This window comes from Balaenoptera borealis (genome assembly GCF_965194805.1).
Source record: "Balaenoptera borealis genome assembly, chromosome: 16".
Classification (NCBI taxonomy): domain Eukaryota; kingdom Metazoa; phylum Chordata; class Mammalia; order Artiodactyla; family Balaenopteridae; genus Balaenoptera; species Balaenoptera borealis.
Genome location: NC_138872.1, coordinates 12,827,989 through 12,851,212, shown reverse-complemented (window position 1 = coordinate 12,851,212; position 23,224 = coordinate 12,827,989). Strand labels below are relative to the sequence as shown.

At 54.0% G+C, this 23,224-nt stretch overlaps 1 protein-coding gene across 2 annotated transcripts in view; it reads right to left on the bottom strand.

The window, feature by feature from the left end:
• The window catches only part of PREX1 (phosphatidylinositol-3,4,5-trisphosphate dependent Rac exchange factor 1), a 194,532-nt gene that overhangs the window by 24,548 nt on the left and 146,760 nt on the right, over window positions 1-23,224 (bottom strand). For both annotated transcript variants that reach the window (XR_014236174.1, XM_082362788.1), the window contains exons 15-23: window positions 16,465-16,537; window positions 11,722-11,864; window positions 9,922-10,014; window positions 8,831-8,979; window positions 7,008-7,093; window positions 5,075-5,211; window positions 4,265-4,376; window positions 800-987; window positions 349-510 (exon numbers count right to left, since the gene is read on the bottom strand). Coding sequence is in view for 1 of the 2 variants with exons in the window: in XM_082362788.1 (XP_082218914.1) it covers window positions 349-510; window positions 800-987; window positions 4,265-4,376; window positions 5,075-5,211; window positions 7,008-7,093; window positions 8,831-8,979; window positions 9,922-10,014; window positions 11,722-11,864; window positions 16,465-16,537 (1,143 nt within the window). In the remaining variant the exon portion in view is untranslated. The remainder of the gene's footprint in view (window positions 1-348; window positions 511-799; window positions 988-4,264; window positions 4,377-5,074; window positions 5,212-7,007; window positions 7,094-8,830; window positions 8,980-9,921; window positions 10,015-11,721; window positions 11,865-16,464; window positions 16,538-23,224) is intronic.

The following is a 23,224-nucleotide window of genomic DNA, read 5'->3' as shown; positions in this document are numbered from 1 at the left end:
TAGGCAAGGGACCCAAGCCAAGCCAACGAAAGCTCTCTTCGAGTTCCTTTTCTACTGGGGTTGCTAAGGCTAGAGCCATTGGGGGCCATTTTGTCACCACACGAAAAGGACCTGCCTGAGAGCGAAGCCAATACAGGAAAATAAAGTCAAGAGAAAGAGAGAGGCCCCGTTCTTGTAATAGTGTGATAGTTGTTTGAGTGCCTGGATACAACCATGCCTGAAGCTCACCTCTGGACGCTTCAGTAATATAAACCAATAAATTCTCCTGTTTGTTTAAGCTAAATTGGGTTGGGTTTTGACATTTACGACCAAAATACCCCGAGTTGAGACCCTGTAGGGTGCAGGCACCTCCTGGTATAAGGCGATCCTCTGGCTGATGCTCTCCAGCTTGGTGTCACAGATGTTGCGGAACTCATAGTGGGACATGGTCCTTATGTTGTTGCTCAGGGCCATAAGCCGCCCACAGTTCTGCACAAAGACACTGTCATCGGTGGCAAAGGCCTCAAGGATCTGCAGAAATATTAACAGCTACTGAGCACTCGCTGTGCACCTGGGAGGGTCTTAACGGGTTTATCTGGGGTGACTACTATATGCCTCATAATACATGTGTGAGGTCAGCTCTATTACTGGCCCATTTAGCAGATGAGTAAACTGAGGCTAAGAGATAACAAGTCAGTCTCCTAAGCCCCACAGCTACCAAGTGGAGGGGGAGGAACTAGGATGCAGGGCTCCAGGCTAACTCTGAGGACATGGGAATCAGGCTGCCCCACCCCCAGGGCAGGGCAGCACCCAGCAAGACCTTGGCAGTGAGGCGGAAGCAGCCACGGGGCTCCACGATCTTCTCCAGCACGTGGCACTTGATGCCTGCTGTGCTCACGTACTCGTACACCACACCATGCTCCAGGTGCACGTTGTCCACCGTCAGGCTGACCACAGCGCTGTCCTCGTGCAGGCTCAGCTGGGGACCCAGGGACAGCAGGGGGAAGGCTGGAAGCCAGAGGGACAGGCAACCCTGAGGAGGGGGCACCACCCCACACCAAGCCAGCCTCCTGACCCAGCACCGCAGATGGCTTGTGTTGGACAGATGGGGGGACTAAAGTGCTGCAGCTCTGTTCATTTTTGCCAGCCCGCTATCATTCACCTCTTGTTCTAGAAGGTTTTCCTTCTAGGAATCTACTCTTGAGCCCCTTTCTCAGTCTATGTGGCTCAGAAAAGGCCCCCCCCCAACCATACCCTCCCCCAGAGGCAAAGGCCTGGCCAATCAGCATGTTTGATTTCCTCTATTCATAGTGATTGGTTCAGGAGTGAGCATGTGACCCAAGCTGAGTCAATGAGAGTAAAGTCTGGCACTTTTGTTGGATCTACAAAGAGAAGGGGACATTCTCTTTTTCAACTGGATTCCAAGTTACTAGAGCCACCAGGTGGGAAAAACAGCATGTAAGAGGGAAACCAACACAGAGGGAGCAGAGCTGAGAACTGGAGAAAAAGAAAGAGCCTCCTCACTATATAAAGTGCTGGATTGAGCCAGACCTGAAGCTTGTTGACCCTACTCAGACCTTTTAGTTTGCTGAGCCAATGTTTTTATGTAGCTCAGTTTCAGTTCTGATTAATATGGGCCCAGAGAGGCTGTGACTCCTCAGAGCCACACAGCTAGGTAGTGATGTATCTAAGGAGAAAGTAGACACTTTATTGGAGTGAACTGCTTTCCTCCCCACCTGCTCCAAAGAGGACCTCTCAACACACACCCCATCACTCTTTCTCCCCTCACCCTCATACTGTGTCGCCACTTGTCAGTTTTTTCGTTCTTTTGTTCATTGTCTGGCTCCCCTCACATCAGTGTCCTGAGGGCAGGGACCCTGTCTGCCTTGCTTACTCGTGTCTCCCCAGCTCCTAGAACAGAACCTGGCACATAGTAGGTGCTTCTACTTGTTGAACAGAAGAGTAGAAACTGCCAGCTCCTCTCAGCGTGGTTTACGGTCATCATCAGGGGTCGCCCACATGTTGGGGAAGGAGGGCCACAGCCCTTTCCTCTCAGAGGGGCACAAACTGAGCTCACAGCTGCCAGCTGGCCTCTCCCCCCTCCCCATCAGCCTGTCCCCTTTAGGACCCCTCTGCCAGGCTGTGGGTGTTTCAGCAGCGTGGGACAGCTCCCCAGCCAACCCCATAAACCCTGGTTCTTTGTTGACCCCAAAGTCAGCAGCCAGGAGCCCAGAGCTGTTGGACACAAAGGCACCCAAAGCCCCTGGTCTACCCATGGCGTCTGCCCCCACCCCCAGCCCAGCAGAAGTACGGGGCAGAGTCCAGAGAAGCAACCGGAGAGGAGGGGCTATTATTCAAACTACAAGTATTCACTCAGCGCCTACTATGCGCCAGGCACAGTTCAAGGCTCGGAGCATACAGCAAGGAATAAAACAAACAAAATCCCTGCCCTCGGGGAGCTTACACTAGTGGGGAAAACAGAGGAAAGCAATAAATAACTGTATGATATATGTCAACTAATACACATGGTGAAGAAAAATAAAACAGGATAAGGAGACACTGAGGGACAGAAAGGGCTTATTTAATTACAGCACTCAAGGTGGCCTCTCTGAGGAGGTGACATTTGAGCAGAGAGCTGAGTGAGGTGAAGAGCATGAGGTAAGAAGTACTCAGGGGGAAAGCATTCCAGGCGGAGGGAACTGCAAGTGCAAAGGCCCTGGGGCAGGAGTCCATTTGGTATTTAAGAACAAGAGGCTGGAGTGGATGGAGCAGCGAGGGCAAGTGGGGAAGCGACGAGAGGTGAGGCTGGGGAGCAAGGCTGGGCCTGGAAGACCATGACGAGGACTTGGTCTTTGCCCTGCATAGGGTGGAAGCCACTGGAAGGTTCTGTTCTATTTTTTGAGACTAGCCTATAGGAGGAGAGGTAAGGCAGGGCAGGGAGAAGAGTGAGCAGGCTACTACAATAGTCCTGGTGAGAAACGATGGTGGCTCGGACCAGGCAGCGATGGAGGTGGTGATTCTGGTTGCAAGGGGAAGGTACAGGCAATGAGCCTGGATGCTGGAAGCAAGGTGGCGGGATACAGGAGAAAGAACAGTCAGGGAGAACTCTGAGTTTGGGGCCTGAGAATCTGGAAGGATGGAGAGGGGACCCTGAGGGGAGCAACAGGCTTCAGAGGAAGGTCAGGAGTTCAATTTTGGCCATGATGCCTGTTAGACATCCGGGGATGTCAGGTAGAATGACAGGTCTGGGGGTCCAGGGCTGAGGCTGGGCAGAGAGAAAAACATGGGAGCTCGTGGTGGACAGAATAACAGCCCCTGGGGCTTCCTTGGTGGCGCAGTGGTTAAGAATCTGCCTGCCAATGCAGGGGACACAGGTTCGAGCCCTGCTCCGGGAAGATCCCACATGCTGTGTGTGGAGAAACTAAGTCCGTGCACCACAACTACTAGGCCTGCGCTCTAGAGTCCACGAGCCACAACTACTGAAGCCTGCGTGCCTAGAGCCCGTGCTCCACAACAAGAGAAGCCACCGCAATGAGAAGCCCGCGCACCACAATGAAGAGTAGCCCCCGCTCACCACAACTAGAGAAAGCCCGTGTGCAGCAATGAAGACCCAATACAGTCAAAAATAAAATAACTAAATTTATAAAACAAAACAAAACACTGCAACAAAATATTAAAAGAAAAAGAATAACGATCCCTAAAAAAATACCCACATCCCATCCCTGGGCCCCGTGCGTATGCTATGTTACCTGGCAAAGAGGAATTAGGGTTGCAGCTGGAAATAGGGTTGTTAATCAGCTGACTTTACGGTAAGATTATTCCAGATGATCCAGGTGAACCCAGTGTAATCACAAGGGTTCTTAAATGGGGAAGATGGAATCAGGAGAGTTAGAATTAGGGAGATGGCAGTGTGAGAAGGACGCAGGCCAACACTGCTGGCTCTGAAGATGGAGGAAGGGGGGCCACGAGCCAAGTTTCTAGAACCTGAAACAGGCAAGTGAATGGATTCTCCCATAGAGCCACAGAAAGGAATGCAGCCCTGCTGACACCTTGATTATAGCCTGGTGAGTCTCATTTCGGACTCCTGACCTCCAGAACTGTAACATAATAAACGTGTGTTGTTTTAAACCATCAGGTTTGCGGTACTTTGTTACAGCAGCAGTCAGAGACTAACACAGAACCCGTGGCGTCGGGATGGACTGGATGGGATCGGGAGGAGTGTGGACACAGAGGAGGACCCGGTCCCTGCTGGCATCTCCGTCACACGGCCCACCTGTCCTGTTACCTGAGTTGGACTGGTCTTCCTCTCGGGCCCCCTCGCCACTAGGGTCCTCGCTGGGGGCCTCCCGGGCCTCCTGGGCATCCTCGTGGGTGTGGTAGACCCACTGGTACAGGCCCTGTGCAGGGAGTAGAGTAAGAGGGGCGGCCACGACGCCAGGAGCCCAGGGAGGAAGGGAAGGGGCCAAGGTGCACACTGTTCCCTAACTCCAAAAGCTCAGGCTTTTAGCCTGTCGGCGACACCACCTTCAGAAAGCCCTCCCAGACTTCACTCTGGAACCTTCCTGAGGGACCTGCAGTCACACTCAGCCCTCACTGTCTATAGTCTATGCTCCACACAGAAGCCAGGGAAGGAGGAGCCTTAGAAAATGTAAGTCAGCTCCATGGGAGCAGAAACCTTGTCTCTCCCATGGCCCCAGGGCCTCGAAACATGCCAGGCACACAGCAGGTGCTCAATAAACACTTATTAAATGAATCAATGAGGATCACCCTCCACAGAACTCTGGTCCCCAACCCAAGTATAACATCAGTTTTTTACCGCTGATGTGACTATTTGCCCAACGTGCCCATGTGGTAAGAAAAGAGGGTCTTATCACACCCATTTCACAGCTGTGAAAACTGAGGCCATGAGGTTTAGGAAGCAGAGGGGTCCTAGAGCCCAAGCCCAGCTCAGCCCTGCCAGGTAGGCAGCCCCACCCCGCCCCACCTAAAACGCTGTGGTGCCTTCAGGCTTTTCCCCAGAGAAGGGGACGTGGTCCTCAGCCCCTACCCCAACGAGCAGGGCTTCCCTGATCCCCTTAGCTGCTGGGTGGCTCACCAGGGCCTCTTCTCGGCGGCTCCGGAAAGCCTGGAAGTGCTCTAGGACCTCTGGGGCTCCATCGTTCATCACGTTGTTGCCGTTGACCTTCAGGATGCACTGGCCAGCACAGAGGCCTGCGGCCGCAGCCTCAGAGCCTAAGGGGGACAAGAGTGCTCGAGGCTGGATGCCAGGCGAAGAGAGCGTGGGGCAGTGCCAGGCAAGGGCAAGTAAACAGATGAACCTGTCCCCCACCCCACCCGCCACCCCAACTCCCCCAAACGCCACCTCCATCCCCCGCACCCTGCAGCCACTCTCCACCCCATGCCAGTGGGCAGGACAGGGACTGGCATTCCCATTTTGCAGAAGAAGAGACTGAGGTTCAGAGAAGTAGCAGCCAGCCCAAGGTCACGCAGCAAGGGGGGCTGGACTTGAACCCAGCAACGTTTCACTCTAGAGCTTCATCTCCTTTAAAGTCCCACTACAACCCATGATACTGGGGCCAGGATCAGCCCCATTTTGCAGACAGGGAGAGAGAGGCTCGGAGAGGCAAAGTGACTCTCTCAAGGTCACGTGCCTAGGATAAGGCAGGTTTCGAACCCAGGTCTACCAGACTCTAAGGGCATGTTTTCTCAGCTATACCACAACTCCCAAACTGCAGGGCTTGGACCCCAGGGTTTTGTGTGGTTAATATGAAGGGTCTAGAAATGCAAGTGAATGTCAAGCTTCGTACACAGGAAAACATCAGGCCTGCGTGGTGTGATGCGGACAAGTACAGGCCTGGACCCCAGGAGCCTGGGTTCAAATTCTGGCTCTGTCATTGACCAAGTGTGTGACCTCAGGCAAGTTCCATAACCTCTCTGTGCCTTGGCTGCCTCATCTGTAAAATGAAGACACTAATAATATCTACTCATAGGGTTCTTGAGAGATTCGGTGAGTTGAAACATGTTAATCATTTAGCCCCGTGCCTGGCTCTTAGTAAGGACTCAAGAAATATCAGCTGTCTTACTATTTTTGCCTAGTTTGCCTATAAACACCTATTCTGCTCTAAGGCAGGGTTTCTCACCTCAACACTACTGACATTCTGGGCTGCATAATTCTCTGTTGTGGGGAGCTGTCCTGGGCACTGTAGGATGTTTAGCACCATCCCTGGTCTCTACCCATGAGATGTCAGTAGCGCCCGCACCCAAGTTATAACAACCAAAGATGTCTCCAGACATTGTCAGATGTCTCTGGAGAGTGAAACTGCCTCCAGTTGAGAACCACTGCTTTAGGGATAAATAAAATTAAAACCTACTTTAAGATATTAACAAATTCTCAGTAGCTTTCTATCGTGACATGCATTTTCGATCAATACATATTAAAAGTACAGCCATGACCACAAGAGTGGGCAATGAATGTTTGAACTTTAAAAACAGGGCCCTCAGATGCAAAAAGGGCTGGGAACCCCGTATTTCAGGTCAATTTGGTTTCATCTCCTGGACAGAGTAACCTCTTAAACAGCACACAAGGAGAAGGCAATAAGAAATCAGAGGTCTCAAACTGCTGGCCTATGGGCTGGATCTATCTGGCCACAGAAGTGTGGCCAAAATTCCTATTTCTGGTTTCTTTAAAAAAATCAAACCTGGCAGGAGGAGGTCCACATTCCTGCCTGGCAATAATGAGTTTCAGCTGAAGAAAAACTGCCCCTTTTTGAGTGAACATGTATTTTTCTCACTTTGCCATAGTCCTCACCACTCCCTAGTGCCTTCCTTTTAGTTGCCCATTTGTAACTGCCTGACCCCCCTCCACAAGCGTTTGCAAGCCTTGGCTTCAAGCAAAGAAGGTAAGTGCTAATGGTGCACTAAGAGGCACAGGCCTGGAGGTAATGGTTTGGGCGCCTCTGAACTCCTTCCACACACACACAGACCCACCTCCCAAAGCTCCCCTCTCCACCTCTTAGGCTCCCGCTCACCTCTCCCCACAGCATAGACGTACGGTGGGGCAGCTCCACGGATCTGGAAGCACAGAGCCTCTGGACGATCAGGGACTTTGATGATCCTGCACGAAGCAAAAGCAACCATAAGGTAAAGCAGTACCACTCCCGACAGCCCAGGAGGCCACCCTGGGAGCCCCTGCCCCACAGGCTTTTGGGAAATCAAACCCCAAATAGCAGCAGCACCACGCTGTCCAAATGTATAGAGAAACCTCGTCTAACCAAAGTCCACGGCAGCAGGATCTTTGATTGATCAGAACCAGCTGGCCCACCCCTGGAGATTCAGTCCATGCACAGAAATTCCCCATCACCGTCCTACCCCCTCTCCATCATTCTCTTGGTGAGAGGAGGCCTCGTGGCAGCCAGACCAGCACCTTGGCCAGTGAACATTTTATTCAATAATCACAGATTTGGGAGAGTGACAACTGACCCAGCACATCTTGATGCTGACTCTAGAAAAATGCCCATGTGTCCCCCAGAGAGCATGATTTGAAGGCCCAGGTGTTGGCCATTCTGCAGTGGGTCACCAGGGCAGAGTAGGCAACACCTGCCCAGGGTCATACAGCAGGTGTCATTAATCCAGGGGCTTCCCTACCAAGGGCGTGCCCCCTACATTGGGCCTTGGATCATCCCCACCTGCCAGATAAAGTCGTCTTGAGAGCCTGTTCTCAAGCCCCAGGTATTTCTGGAACTTGAAGCGGGAACGTTCCACCTTGGTGATTTCTGCCACTTCTACATACCAACCAAACTATCAATCATTTTCCTTAAATTGACATGTCTTTTTACTGAAATAATCCTATTTAAAACTTTCCATCACTCTCATCAATAGAAAACAGAGAGCATCTGCCTTAAATAGAAGGGAGAAGTGAAAACCAAATCCACAGGTTATAAAATAGAAAATGCTTCTCCCTGTACCTATATCTGGTACCCGACCGCTTCTCACCACCCCACCATTCGTTCCTTATTGAACGAATAAATGCTGAGCTGCTGCCACCATTGCCATGCGGGGCTGGGCCACCAGCCTCCTTACCACTCCCCCTGCTTCTACCTCTGCCCCTGACAATCTAGTCTCCACCTGCAGCCAGAGAGATTCGGCCAGAACCTACATCAGATCATGCCGCCCCTCTGCTCAGAACCTTCCAGTGGTTCCATGGTCCTTACCGTGGGCACAGGCCCTATAGGGTCTGGCTGACCTCACTGCCCACCCCTCTTTCTCATTCACTCTCTTCCAGCCCCATCAGCTTCCTCATTGTTCTTCAAACACACCAGCCACAGTTCCACCCCAGGGCCTTTGCACTCGCTGTCTCCTCTGCCTGGAACCCTCCTCCTCCGGAAGTCCCCTTGACTCGCTCCCTTACCTCCTTCAGGTCTTCACCTCAGTTCTCAGTGGCATCTCCCTGACCACCACCCCTCCCCACGCCCGTCTCCCGTCCCAGCTTTATATATTGGTCCACACTCACTACTACCTGAACTCCCTGGCTCAGTATGTCTCTTACTTTTCTGCTTTGTTTTTGTCTGTCTCCTGCTCTACCCTCCAAACAGACTGAGATCTACGAGGGTAGAAATGAATCTATCCAGACGGGGCTGCATCCTCAGAGCCTGAAACACCAGTGGGCACAGAGCAGGCGCTCGAACATCTGTCGACTGAACAGAGGCAGCAGCACTGTGTCACGTGCCTGCAGAAGGAGCCCGAACCACGGGGAAGCGGGACGGCTCGGGCCCCCACCAACACCCCTAGGACTCGGGCAACTCCTCAACCTGAGAGGAAGGTCACCAGACACCCCACCTGGGGGGACACTCACTCTTTGGCCTTGGTGGCTACCAGGAGGCGCAGCGGGCGGCGGGAGCAGGAGGCCTGGCTGAGGACGGACTCCACCTCTGCGAACGGCCGCAGGAGCACCAGGTCCTCGTTGACCGAGTAGATCTTCCTCCCCACCTGCAGGCCGGCCATCTGGGCGGCGGTGGAGCGGGAGACAAGCGCACCAGCTAACTGGCCCCCTCCCCTCCCTTCTCCTCCTCGCTAAGGAGCCTTGAACGCATTCAGGCAGCACAGAGCCGGCACCAGGCACCAAGCACAACCAGCGGGAGCCCCCTGGGGCAACCCCGCTCCCCTCTGTGGTAAGCGGTTAGGGGGCTGGGGAGACCCGTTCTGGCCAACGAGCTATGGAGGGAGGCCTACAGGGGGCGCTAACGGGAAAGACGCTTTTCCCCTGAGGAGGAGCTGTCAGTCCGCCCGTGCTTCCCGCCCAGCCGAGTGAGGACACGAGGCGTGGACCCGGGGCAGCCACCTTGTGACCACGAGGGCTTGGCCAGGAAAGTCAAAGAGGCATCGACCCCGAACCAAGACACAACCACCTCTTTCTCACTGCTTACGTTATTAGAAAAATGAACCCCCACGGTTCCTGCCACTGTGAGGCATGTGGCTACTTGCAGCCGTACACATTGCTAATCGCTACGAGGAAGCAACCAGAGCCCCTGGACAAAGCGGCAGGTGCCTCTCTCCCACCCACCTGCACACCCCCTGCGAACAGCTGAGAGGACCCGGGGCTGAATCCTTGGCTGTCCTCCTCCAGACCTTGTATCCATGTCACAGCAACCCTGGATATTTTTTCCATAATCGGAGCTGATTCAGACCCTCGGGTCGTTTTCATGCACCACCCCATAAGGCCAGCAGAGGGAGCTGGTGGCACATGCTGGGAGGGCAGCCCCAAGCCGTGGGCTCTGCAGACAAGACCGCCCCACACTCAGTTTCCCCACCAGGGCAATGAACAAGGAGGGACCACTGACATCCCAGGGCTTTCTGAGCTGGCCTGCCTCAAGAAACGAGGAGAGATGCCCCACTTTCCCATCCGCACCCAGCCCGAGCCAGGGTGGCCCCTCTGAGCGGCCTCACCTCTGCCAGTGAGCCCCTCTGGACCGACTTCACCACCACGGCCTTGTTCTTCTCCTCGATGTCGAAGCCATAGTCGTCCTCCTGGGGCAGGATCTGAGGGTCCGAGGCAACAGAGATGGTGAGGCAGGGAGGGGGGCCTGGAGCCAACCCCACCTTGGCCCCCATGGTGAGAACCGTGATCCTGCCAGCTCCTCGTGCCCCAGATCTACTCAGGGTACAGATTGGGGGGTGGGGTGCGGCAGGATGGATTTAAACACTAGCAGCACCCAGGACGCAGAAGATGCTCAATACGTATCTGTCACGTGAAGACCCGCCACTGGGCTCATGCTTCAGCCTGGTGCTGACCACACGTATTTGTTTACTTTTCATTGCCTGTCTCCCCTTCCTCTCCCCAACCTGAGGACAGAGCCTCCTTATTTATGCACCACTGTCTCCCCATCTGCTGGCATACAGTAGGTGCTCAATAACAACCTACTGACTTAATGAATAAAATAGATCCAAAGGAATCCAGCCACCAAGAACTTGGGGACAGGAAGGGGGTTTAGGGAGGAGCTGTCCCTCCCCATCACAGGATGACAGGCAGGTTGGTGGGTTCGGGGGGGTCAGTGGTGGAGGGGATACAGGGAAATGCATTTATTCGTTCAATAAATATTTGCTGAGCTGCTGCCTATTATATGGGCCAGGTACTTTACCGTTCTGGAAACAGCACTGAACAAGACAGACAGTTCCTGCCCTCGTGCAGCTGACTATCTACTGGGGGAGACAGACTACAAACAAATAAAGAACTATAGAATGTGGTGCAGGGGGTGTATGTCGTTTGAATTAAAACAAATGACTTAAAGGGACAGGACGTGGTGTGGCAGCGGGGCCAGAGAAGGTGATATCTGAGCTGAGACCTGAATGAAGTGAGGAACAGAAGTTTCTAAAGGGTGGAGAAAGTGCTTCAGGTGGAGGGCACAGCATGTGCAAAGGTCCTGAGTCAGGCTCCAAGGTACTGGAGGATAAGAAAGAAGATCAGGGTGGCTGGAGTGGCTGGGGTGGGTGGGATGAGGAAGGGGAGAGCACAGGAGATGAAGCTGGAGAGGCATGACGAGTCTTGAAGGCCACGGTGAGAGACTGGATTCACCCTAAGTGTGATGGGGAGCACTGGAGGGCTTTGCTGTGCAATAAATGGGAATTGGAACAGCAGCCCCCATAAGTACTATAGGAAAGAAGTCAATGGAGCTGCCTTCCCATCAGGTGGGCTTCGGCCTCAACTCTGGCAATGACAAGAGACCTAACCTCTCCAAGCCTCTCTCCCGGTTGCCTGCTGTGGGCCAGGCCTCAAGATGGAGGCTGCTGCTCGCCAGTGGGAGAGAAACAGGATTCGGTGGGCTGGGCTAGTAAAATATCTCAACAGGCTGGTAAATGTTCTACCTTAACTGCAAGGCTATTTACAGCAACTGAACAAGGGCAGGGTGACAGCCCAGAAGACACAAGGTTTTGGTGTGCAGGAGGAGTCATTTCAGGAGGCCATCCTCCCTGCACAAGGCTAGGCTGGGTTGTGGGGCAGACAAGGGGAGATGGGAAGGCAAAGAAAAGGAGCCCAGCGAGCCCAGTCTCATCTGTCAAGAGGGTAGTCTGTCCAGTAAAGCAACCTGGCCTCTGGGCGGTGTTGCCAGCCACCACCTAGAATCCCCCGTACTCTCGGGTATTCCAAGTTGACCGCAACTTCTCCAGCCATAACCTGAAGGCTGCCCAGTTCCCGGGCCTGCAGGCGGGTCTGGGAAGGAAGATGCGGCAGCGCAGCTCTGCTCCTACCAGCAGGCGCTTGGCCAGAATGTTCTCCACCAGCTTGAAGTCGCTGCGAAGCTGTTTGTTCTTGCTGCTGGTTCCCTCCATCTCCTCGTCTGCGTGGAAACGGAAGTACTGGGACTCATCCTTGAACTCGCTCTTCTCCAGCACTGTGAACCCACAGACATGCAAGCGCGAGGTCAGGCTCACACGGGAAGCTTTCAGGAGCACCTGCCAACTGGCAGCCACGGGCCGGAACCAGCCCCTGGACAAGTTTGGTTTGGCCAGCACGGTGCTCTTTTAAGTAAAATCCTGTGCCAATACTAACATATTAGGATATTCAACATAAAAGCCTGGCTTTCTGACTTCCCTTGAAAAATCTGAACTCACCCCACCTGCTATAAAGGCATATTACAAAGCCATGGTAACAAAACCTGTGTGGAACCACAGCAGAAGCAGATTAAAAGCCAGCAGAAGAGAACAGCAATCACATCAGAGGACACTGTTTATGGGAACTCAGCATGTGATGGATGATGAACGATCACGTGGAGTATTCCACAGATGGTACAGGGAAAACTGACTCACAGGAAAAAAAATAAAACTGGATCCCTACCTCATACCATATGTAACAATAAACTCCTTTTGGATTAAAGACCTAAATAGGAACAGAAAAGCTAAAGCTCACCAAACAAAATGCAGGAGAATATCTCTGCCCTAGAGCAGAAAAGGAGTTCATATACAAGACCCCCCAAAAAGCACTATGATAAAATTAAAGACTTCCATTCAGTAGGAAGGCCATAGGCAGGCCGCAGATTCCAAACTAACTGTACTGTCTAAAACCAACAAAGAATAAACACCTAGAATATACAGGAAACTCCAACAAATCAACCAGAGAAAGCTGGGAAACTCATAGATAAAAGGGCAAAGGATATGAATGGGCAATTAACATATGGGAAAATCTAAGCAGGCAACAATTATATGAAAAGGAACTCTCCCTCACTGATAATCAGAAACAGACCACAGTGAAACCCTTTAGACCAGGAACTAACACACTCAGTCCCTGTGGGCCAAATGTGGCCCACTCCTGCTTTTTATAAATAAAGTTTTATTGGGACACAGCCACACCCATTTATTTACATATTGTCTGGGGATGCTTTGGGGCCACAATGACATGAATTAAATAATTGCAAGAGACTGTATGGTCCACAAAATCTAAAATATTTACTAGCTGGGCTTTTACAGAAAAAGTCTTCTGACCTCTGTTCTAAGACAAGGCAGGAAAATGAATAAAAAGAACCAGTAACAACCAGCATGTGATGTGGTCCCTGTGGATTACAATTTAACTAAATACCTTCTCGTGCAGGGCACGCCGGGGATACAGGCTTAAGTTCACTTACTCTGCAGACAAAGAAGGACCTGCTGCACCCCTTTTAAAGATAGGAAGACTGAAGCCCAGAGGAGCTAAATAAACTGCCCAAGGTCACAGAGCCCAGGTTCCTCCTCTTCACCATACTGCCCAGCCTGGCCTGATAGATGGGGGCGAGGACAAATTAAATAAAGGGGAGAAATCGAGGCAGTCGTCTGAAGTCAGCAGGCCCCCTAAAGAAGGACAAGTAGCTGCCTTAGCTTCACGATGTCCCCGCCATCCCCGAAGACCTTTGGTGACATGAAAAGCATCAGGAGCCCTTCCTTCCTGTCTCCTGCCTTTCCCGGGACAGCTAGCTGTTTGTGAGCATCGTTCTCAGGCCACCTCTATTACCTCCTTGGAGACAACAGACACACAAATTGCTGCTTTCCCCAGAGCTGGGAGCCAGGCCCCAGGAGGCCGGCTGGCTTCCCCTCCACTGTAAACACGAGGCTAAAAGACTCAGGGAGTGGGAAGAGGAAGCACCGTGTTGTGTCTCGTGTCTCGGCTGAAATATGTGGGGAAACATCTGGAATCCCGGAGTCCGGGAGCTCAGCCAGGTGAGAGCCAACCACTCCCAACTTCCAGTCGAGGCCACTGGCCAGGCTTCGTGAGACGGGCACAGATCCACGTTCAAATCCCTGCCCGGCCCCTCCCAACTTCACGGCCGTTTAGCCTCTCTGAGCCTCAGGTTCCTCATGTGTGGGGATAATAACAGCACCAACCTCCCGGGGTGGCTGCAAGGATTAAATGGTGAGCCTCAGTTTCCCTGTATGTGCCTAAGGCGCTGGACCGCTGGTCTCTGGGTCCCTCCCCGGGGACACCTCAGAGCCCCGGGCGCTCCAGTCGGACACCACGGGAGGCGCCACACAGGCCCCGCCCCACGCTCCACCCGGCACCCTAACCTGCACTCTGCAGCGGCCACAACCCTAGGATCTGGCCCTTTCCCCTTTCAGCCTATTTTTGAGTTCGTGGCAGGAACAAGGGAGCAAGGGCCACGCCCTGCAGTTTGTCTCCCCGAGCGACCCTGAGGGTGGTGCTGTTGCCCGGGGTCACCCCCTCCACGATGTCCTCAGCCAGCCGCCTTCCCGAAATAGTAGCTGGGGTGGACCCCTAATTACTCTCACCCACAAATGAGAGGCTCTGCCCAGCTGACGGAAGGGGGTGATGGAGCTGCGAGGGCCCCCCGCAGGGAACAGAGCAGCTTTCGGGAATGACCGAGGCTGCCGGGCTCCCAACCTGCCCCAGAGTGAGTCCCAACCCCACAGAGCCGTGGCCACGCTGAGCTCAGATGGGAAGGGAAAGACGGGGAAACTGAGGCCGGGGAGGAGCAGGGCTTTGCCGGCAGTCCGCCAAGTCAGGCCCAGAACCGGGCCTGCCGGCTACGAGGCAGGGGGCAAATCCGATGACCTGTCACCCCAGGGGTGCCTCTCTCTCCCTGCCGAAGGGAGAGTAAATCCAGCAGCTAGACCAGGGGTAGAACACTTGTTTTTCTAAATAAAGTTTTACTGGCTCCGAGCCACACCCACTTGTTCACACATCCCCTGTAGCTGCTTTTAGGCTACAGGGGCAGAGCTGGGCTGTGACAGAGACCGTGTGGCCTACAAGGACTAAGGTATTTACTGTCTGACCCTCTGCAGACAGAGTTTGCCAACCCCTGAGCTGGAGCACAGAGCAGATGCCGGGAGGAGGAATGGCCAGAAGCCCTTCCCGAGTCTCAGGCCTCCGCTGCCACCACATGCATCCAAGCAGCGCGGTCCCTCCTCTGGACTATGACGGCCGCCTTCCCCCTGGCCTCCCTGCTTCCGCCCTCACCCTCACAGACGCTCTCCACACGCAGCCAGAGGGGACCTGTAAGAAGCCCAGTCAGGCACGTCCTTCCTTCCCTGCTCAGAACCCTCCCGGGACGCCCACCTCACTGGAATAAGAGCCAAAGTCCTCCTCACATGCTCGTAATAGTCCAGAAAATGTTCTTATTTACTGTCGTGTGATTCACACACGCACACACGCGCGTACAGGCACACGAGGGCAAGACTTGCATCTATCGTGTTCACCCGGGTCCCCAGAGCCTAGCACGGTGCCTGCACGCAGAAAGCACCCTCTGGAAGACGGCGGGATGCACAAAGACGGACGGAGGTGTGGAATCAGCCTCGCAGGGACAGAGCAGCTCCAGGAAGAAAAGTGAATCTGAGCTGGTCCGGGGGTGAGGAAAGAGAGGAGCTATTCTAGCAGGTGGTCAGGTGACCTCGCTGGGGAGGCGTGAATTGAGCAGGAACACTGAATAAGTGAGGGGGCGAGGCAGGGAGGTAGGGACACCTGGGCGAGAGAAACTGCAAGTGACAGGGCCCTGGGGAGTGTTCTGGAAACAGGAGAAAGGCTCCTCGGTGGGGCTTCAAAGTCCACTCGTCCCAAAAGGGTGGGAGCCTCAGGGCTCCCCCGGGGCCGCAAGGACAGGCCACAGAGCTCAGTGGCTGACATGTGGCCTGCGACGCCAGCCTGCGTGGATTCAAATCCCAGCCCCTCCTTGTCAGGTGACCTTGAGCAAGTGTCCCAGCTGCCTGGGCTTCCATTCCTCGTTTACAGACGGGGATGACATTCACACCAACATCAAAGGATCGATCGTCCCAAGGACAAAAGTCATTACTACATGGAGAGTTCTTAGGAGGAGGCCAGGCGCGCGGAGTATCACTTCTGTGTGAACTGAAAATCGCGTCAGTGGAACCATTTTCTCCCTCCCTCTCCCCAGCTTCCTGCCCCAGGACCATCTCAGACCGTCCGCCTCTCTCCCCTCTTAGGTGCTTCTCCCTGTGCGGGGAGGAGTGAGGCGTCTGAGGGGCGAGGCCCCGCCCGGCCTCCTTCCTCTCATGCTCACAACCCGCCCGTCGTCTGTCCCCATGGACCCCTCTCCTCTCCTCTCCTCTCCTCCCCGGAAGCCCGTGGGCCAGGTCCGCGTCGTCCACCCTCACTGCCCACCCTGGGAGGCCACATCCCATGAGGGAGGAAGGGCTTAGGAAGCTCATGGATTTGACCTCACATCCGGTCTGTTTTTTGCAGCCAATCTTTACCAGCCACCTTGGTCCCCACTGGCCACCTGAAGTGATGTCCCCATCAGTGCAGAACGGGGCGGGTGGGGTGGGGAAGGGTGGAATCCACGAGCTGCCGCACAGGCCCACCCAGCATCCAGCCCGGGCTCACCCACGGGCACACTGGGCAGCCGCCAGCCCACCACTTGCTCTCTCTGGGCCTCAGTTTCCCCCTGCCGTAAAATGCACCAGGGACCAGGGTCCCTGCCAGCTCTTCTGTTCCAGGACAGGACCCCCACCCCACCCCGGGGAGGCTGGGCTGAAGGGGAAGGGGCGGATTACCGTGGTGCATGAAGCCATTGTTGCACAGGCCCACACCAAGCGCCACCGCCTCCTCGCGTGTCTGGCAATCGCCCTGGAACAGAACAAGAAGCAGAGCGTGTGAGGTGGACCCGCTGAGCCAAGGGGCTGAGCCAGGCTGGGGAAAAGCCCACCACCACCCCGGGAATGGAGACTCCACGAGGGCAGGGATGTGTGTCTGTCTGGTTTACTGTGGTATCCCCCAACCATGTCTCTGATTGTTATTAATAAACCCCAAACAAGAAAAGTATTTAATTGCATGTTATTTACATGTGAGAAATGCATGGTGTACCATGCCATAAACACCACAAACGAGAAATGGAGATTTTATGTGGCAGACACTGCTGGTTGCCCAGCAACAACCCTCCCCGGCCCCATCCCACCCTAGTACTGAAACCCTCACTCTTACAGACAGCAATTCATCTACCTAGACAACTACAGATCCCAGCCTCCTTTACAGGTAGAGGTGGCCAATGAGATATAAGCAGAAACCACTGATAGGGAGCTCTGGCAAAACACTCTTTGTCCCCGGCCCTTCCTTTCTCTTCCTCCTGCCTGGAACAAAGGTGTGATGGCTGGAGCTCCTGCAGTCATTCTAGAGCACAATGTGACCTCAAAAATAGAAACATACTAAGGATGGCAGAGCAAAAAGAAAGCGCAGGGGTGGTCTTCAAAGATATCATGAGATTGTACTAGCAGCTCTGGACCACCAACCTCCGGGCTCCTCTCATACCAAAGAAAGATAAACCCCTATTTTGTTTCAGCCTCTGTAGTTGGCTCTCTGATACTAGAAATCAAGTTCAACTCCTAACTGACCTGGCTCCTCCCTGAGCAGAGGAACCCAAGGTCAGGGAACAGCTGGTGCCGATTCTCCCCGAGAGTGTGCCCTGGAGACGGTGCCCCTCCGCGCCTGCTCCCGAGAAGCTGGGAGTCTCCTGGTGCCAGTTCCTCCTGGGACCTGGCTCCTGGGTCTCCCCCTGGCTCTGTGGGTGCTCCACGGCCTTCTCAATAAGTCATCTTCTCTTTTTTACTTTCTTTAAGTTAGCCAGATTCTGTTTCTGTTTCTTGCAACCCAAATAATCTCAGTATATCCAGGCAAAGTATGTGAGTTGTGTGTGTACGTAGGGGAAGTGACAGGCAAAGGAAACAGCAAGGACAAAGGTCCAGAGGGGGACAAAGCTTAGAGTACAGAGAATAACGTGGCCGGCAAAAACAGGGTGAGTGAGAAGGTCAGCTCTTTAAGGAAAAGGCCTTTGATCTACTGTGTTCCCTGCTGAATCCTAAGTGCTTAGAACAGAGCCTGGCATGCAGTAGGTGCTCAGTACATACTTGCTGACTGAATAAAGACATTGTCAGCAGGGACTAACTCATGCATTAGTCTGTAGCCAGGTCAATGAGCTTCGCTCCGCTCAGCCGGCCTCTCGTTTAAAATACTGCCCAAGTGAGAAGTTATTCCAAGAGGCACTGGCCCGACACAGCCAGGCCAGAGGCCTCCACTGTTGGTGTATCCCCCCCCAGGCCCCTGCCAGCAGCGGAGGGGCCAGGGAGGGAATTCCTCAGCTACAGGAGAAATGAATTCAGAGCTGCAGGCCTCAGCCTGCCAAGGCCCCAGAGCAGAGCCTGGGGGAGCCACTGGCCTCAGCTGCTCTAGCTGCCCCAGCTGACTCACAGATGACAAATCTGTCCTGTGGGACCGCGGGCCGGCGGCTGGAGAGCCAGCACACTCACAGCCCTGCCAGCGGGGCGGCCATCCATGCAAGAGGCCGCATCCGGAGCAGCCGCCCCCAGCTGTGAGGGGCCCAGGAGGCGGGCAGGCCCAGCTCTGCAGCCCAGGGGGCCCGGGCAGGCGTCTGGAGCCCACCTAGCTTTCTGAAGCTCTCACAACCTGGGCTCCCAGCCCATCCCAGCCCGTCCCGGCCTCTCTTCTCTCCAAAGGGCCCTGGGGTGACCCATGGGGTGGCTCCCAAAGTGAGAACAGCAGAGGGATTCTCTGGTCAAGAGTGAAATACGCCAACCCTGGATGTGTCCACCGCCTGAAAAGCAAGCCCCCACCCCACATCCTGCCAGCCGTGGGGAAACCGAAAGTCATCCAGTCTCCATTTTCTCCCCTCCCAGAGGAAGGCACAGGCACACACAGCCCTGTGAAATCAACCTCACCAGCACACTTCCCCTTCATCCCCCACTCACCCACCAGCCCCCCTCGCTGGGGGCTCGCTCCATCCACAACGGCCTCCTTGCTGCTCCTTCCACACACTACATGTGACCCCACCTCAGGGCCTTTGCACCTACTCCTTCCTCCCCCTGGAATGCCCTGCCCTGGCTTTTCAGGTCTCAGTGCCCATGTCAGCTCCTCCTAACTACCTTGATGGTCAACCCAGAGGCAATCGCTCTTATTAACCCCATTTGACAGATGAAGAAATTGAGGCACAGACAGGCTTGGCACTTGCCCAAGTTTACAGCATGAGAATGGAATCCTTTTACAACTGGACCTTCCCTCCAAGTTACAAATAGGGAAACTGAGGCTCCAAGAGGGCAGGAGAGTTACCCAGGGTTACAGCCAGGGCTCCTGTCCTGTCCTTGTTTATCCTTTGTTTCCTCTGCTGGTGCCTTGAGCTGCCGGCCTGGCCCTTTGCCTGCTCACCCACCCCAGCCTTGCCACCCCACCCCGGGCGCTAGAAACCCCGCTGCCGTCAGCACTGCCATCTGCCTGAGCATGGGGGTCAGCGTAGCGGGCGCTCAGGGCACATTTCTGCAGAGCCGGCACAGGAGCCAGCAGATATGAGCCCTCCCGCACCTGGCTCCTGGCCTGTCCCTGCTCTCTCCTGCCCCAGCCCACCGACCCCCCGCCCTCCTTTTGACGGCCATAGCCTAGGGCATCTCGGAGCCCAAGCAGCACAGACCAAAAAACCATGAGCAGAGAGGTGAGGAGAGCAAACCCTGGAGCTGGATCCCCCGGGTTCAAACCCCTGTTTGGCCAAGCCGTGACCGTAGGCAATTCCTTAACCTCTCTGACTTTCATTTCCTCATTTGTACTTTTTATCCCCAGATTTGCCCTTGACTTTCCAAGGCCTCTGCCACCTCTCAGTGGTATTCCCCACTCAGACTCCACAGTACAAGCTACAATCAATACAGAGGATTATTATTACAATTTCTATTATTATTGACTACCAAGGCATCATGAAGGCCCCCCCCCACAATCTTATAGGAGTACCTCATTTCTGTGTGTCCTGAGGCAAGTTACATAACCTGAGCCTCAGTTTCCTCATCAGTACAATGGGGATAACAACTGTTTTCTGAAGATTAAATGAGATAATACACACAGAAGATCAGAAGTGATACAGTACATAGCTTGTCAGTCAAAGGACTAATACCCTCCTTATCCTCTGAGCTAAAAGAATTCTCATTCATCTGAGTAGTTGGTAGGGAGCCCTTCCCCCAGCCTCAAGGGATGAATTCTGAGGAATTCTAAGGTACTCTCAGCAATCCTTGTTGTTTTCCCTAGAGAGTGGTTTAGGGGTACATGAGGGACCCACCTGGCCATGAGACCTAAGGGGAAGACCACTGGGCAAGGGAGGGGACTGGGGGAAGTTTCCTCTCCTAATAAACATAGTGAGAAAGCTCTTTCCAACTGCCCCTGCTGCCTGCCTTTGGCCATAGGTCTACATACATGTGATACCTGGAGCTGTGGCAGCCGTCTGATGACAATGAGGCAGCTGGCAAGATGGCGGAACAAAAAGATGGAAAGAGCATGGGTATAAATGGCATTGTTGAGCTCTAGAACCATGAACTCTGGATGCCTAGTTATATGAGCAAAAAATGTCTTTATTGTATAATTTAGATTTCCTATTATGTGAGAGATGTCTTGACTGTGTAAGTCAGGTTTCCTACTATGTGCAGCCAAAAGTATTTCTAGCTGATCTAGGGGGTTTCAATCAACATTTTGTTTCAAGGAGCAGAATGACCTAGAGTTAGAAATGAAGATGTGTTCAAAGCAAAATAACCCTGCTGAACTACACAATTCTCTGTTTTCTTCTTGACTTTCCTGCTAAAGTGCAGGTGGGGATGACTCTTGGAATCAAGACTTGCTGTAAGCAGTCTTCAAGGTCACATCCTCATCACCAACCTCCCCCACAGAGAGACCCACACGCACACCGTCCCCCCCCTTTCCCTGACCCGGAGCCAGATGCCAGCTGTCGTTCGGTCAATCTCATGGAAGCCATCCTATGTCAACTCCAATTAGCTTCCCTGTGTCCCCAGACCAGGCCAAGCCATGCGAGGCCTGCTGAAGTGGACAGAGGGTCAGCTGCAACCTTCACACCACCGTCCGCCCCCTGCCTCCACTGTGACTGGATGCTGGGGGATGGCGGCAGGGAGGCGGGGTCGGGGGAGGGGGTCCTCTGGACCAACTGACAATGACTCAGGCTACTCCAGGGGGCCTTCGGCCAGGATCACAGCTAATGTGACAGCACTGGTGACAAGCAGGCCCCCGCCATGCCCAACACCGATCACAAAGAGAAACCAACAGAGGCCGTTGCTCTGGCTGGTTCTCCTCCTTGCCGGGGTCCAGGGCACACTTGAGCCTCCCCAGCTCGGCCAAGGGCCTTGCAGTCATTCAAGACTCCTGTGTCTCTCACCACTGCCCACCCACTCCGTCCATTCAACAGCAGACTCCGTTAGGTCTACCTTCAAAAGATCCAAAGCCTGACCACTCTTCCCACCTCCCCCGCGGCCACCCGGCTCTCAGACACCGCGCTCCCCACCTGCAGTTCTGAAGCCGCCCCCTCGCTGGTCTCCCAATTGCCAGCCTCGTCCCCCGACAGCCCGAGCATCTTATCCCACCGAAGTCAGATGCTGTCCCATCTGTGCTCAGAGCCCTGCACTGGCCCAAAACCTCCCAAGAGCTCACAAGGCCTCCTGGGGCTGGCTGCCCACCAGCTTCCCCACCACCCTCCCTCTCGCTCACGCCACTCCAGCCGCACTGGCCTCTCCCCAGCCCCAGACCCTCCAAGCTCACCCCACTCAGAGCCTCCGAGCTGCTGTCCCCTCAGGGAAAGCTCCGGCCCCAGACGTCCCCCTGGCTCGTTCCCCACCTCCCTCCGGTCTCTAGTCAAAGGTCCCTGCTCGAAACACCACCTTCTCTGCCCCCTGTGAAAAACCACATCACCACCCACCCATGTGAAAGGTTGACTTCCCCCCCATAGCTCCCACCAAGCTGGCACCTAGCACCAGCTAACAAAGTATGTTACTACTTTTCCTTGTTTATTAAATGCCTCTCCTACCCCTCACCAGAATTTAACATCCACGAGGGCAGGAGCGTTGTCTGTCTTGTCCACTGCTGTCCCCCCAGAACCTAAAACAGTGCCTTACACACAGCAGGTGTTAGGAGGAAAAAAGGGATGAGCCCATGAGCCCTCTTGTCGGATTTTTCTACACTCTCTTCTGCCCCCTCATTGTAAATACCACCCAGGAGCTGACAAGGAACAGAGTATCTGCGGCAGAGATGCCTCCTGAGCAGCAGGTGTGCAAAGCCTGCCCCTCCCCCGCCCACCTCCTCCACTCCACTGGGGAGTACAGTGGGCACCCCAAAGGCAGCGCCTTCCCACAGCCAAGGAGAACGCTCAACTTCTCCCCCCCGCCTTCCCATCACTGTGAACGAAGGGAAAACCCACCGCACCAAAACCCCGGGACCCATCCGTGACCCCTTCCCAGCCCCAGAGCGGTGCATCCTGTGCATTCCATCTCCAGGTATTTCCCAGGTTCACTGACTTCTCATCAGCTCGGTAACCCACCCCACTTCCAGCTCAGGCCTGGGATTCGCCACTTAAGGCAAAGTCCACATCGCGCTTTGAAACCAACAGTCAGCTGTGGAGCTCAGGAAACATGAGGCCACAAAGGCCTAAGGTGGGGAGAAGCAGCGTTTCAGAGAGCCCTACACCCCGGCATGTCTGGGGTCTGAACGAAGAACCTAAACCACAAAAGAAATCGCCCCTCCCCTGTCACAGCCCACTCAGAAGATGGGACCCCGAACAGATCGCCCCTTGGCCCTCCCCAGCTGTCCCTGCACCCCCAAGTCCCTCTGTAATTTCTTCAGCCTTCCTTCCACACTGCATGGAATTTTGAGGCACCTTGAATCCTTTGGGAAGGAAATGAGGAATTATTACAATAACAGTTCCATTTACTAAGCAATTACTCTGTGCCAGGCACTGTTCTAAGCACTTTAGATGATTAACTCACTGAACCCTCAAAATAATCTAAAGGGGAAGGTATTGTTTTGAGCTTCATTTTACTGGTGTGGAAACTGAGGCACAGAGAGGTTAAGTGGCTTGTCCAAGATCACTCAGCTGAGAAGTGGCAGTGCTGAGATTTGAACCCAGGTCTGCCTGGCTATAAATAAAGCACATGCTCTGAGCTGGCTTCAGGGGATCCTAAGGAGGGGGCAGTGTGCGGTGTAGTACAATGGTTAGCACCTCTGTGCTTCCCAGCTGTGCAAATCTGAATTCAAATCCAAGGTCATTTTAAGACCTCCTGCGTCTTAGGGCCCCACATCATAGCAAACATATTAAAATGCACCCACATCCTACATTAAAAACGATTTGGGGGCTTGAAATTTTTTTTTCAAGAATTTTTCTAAACTTGCTTTTGAAGTTATTTGACGCCAAGAAGCATTTACTTTACATAGATTGGCTATGATATTTCTAGGCAATCATCAGGAATCTGTTCGACATGAGAAAATCCAGGCAGC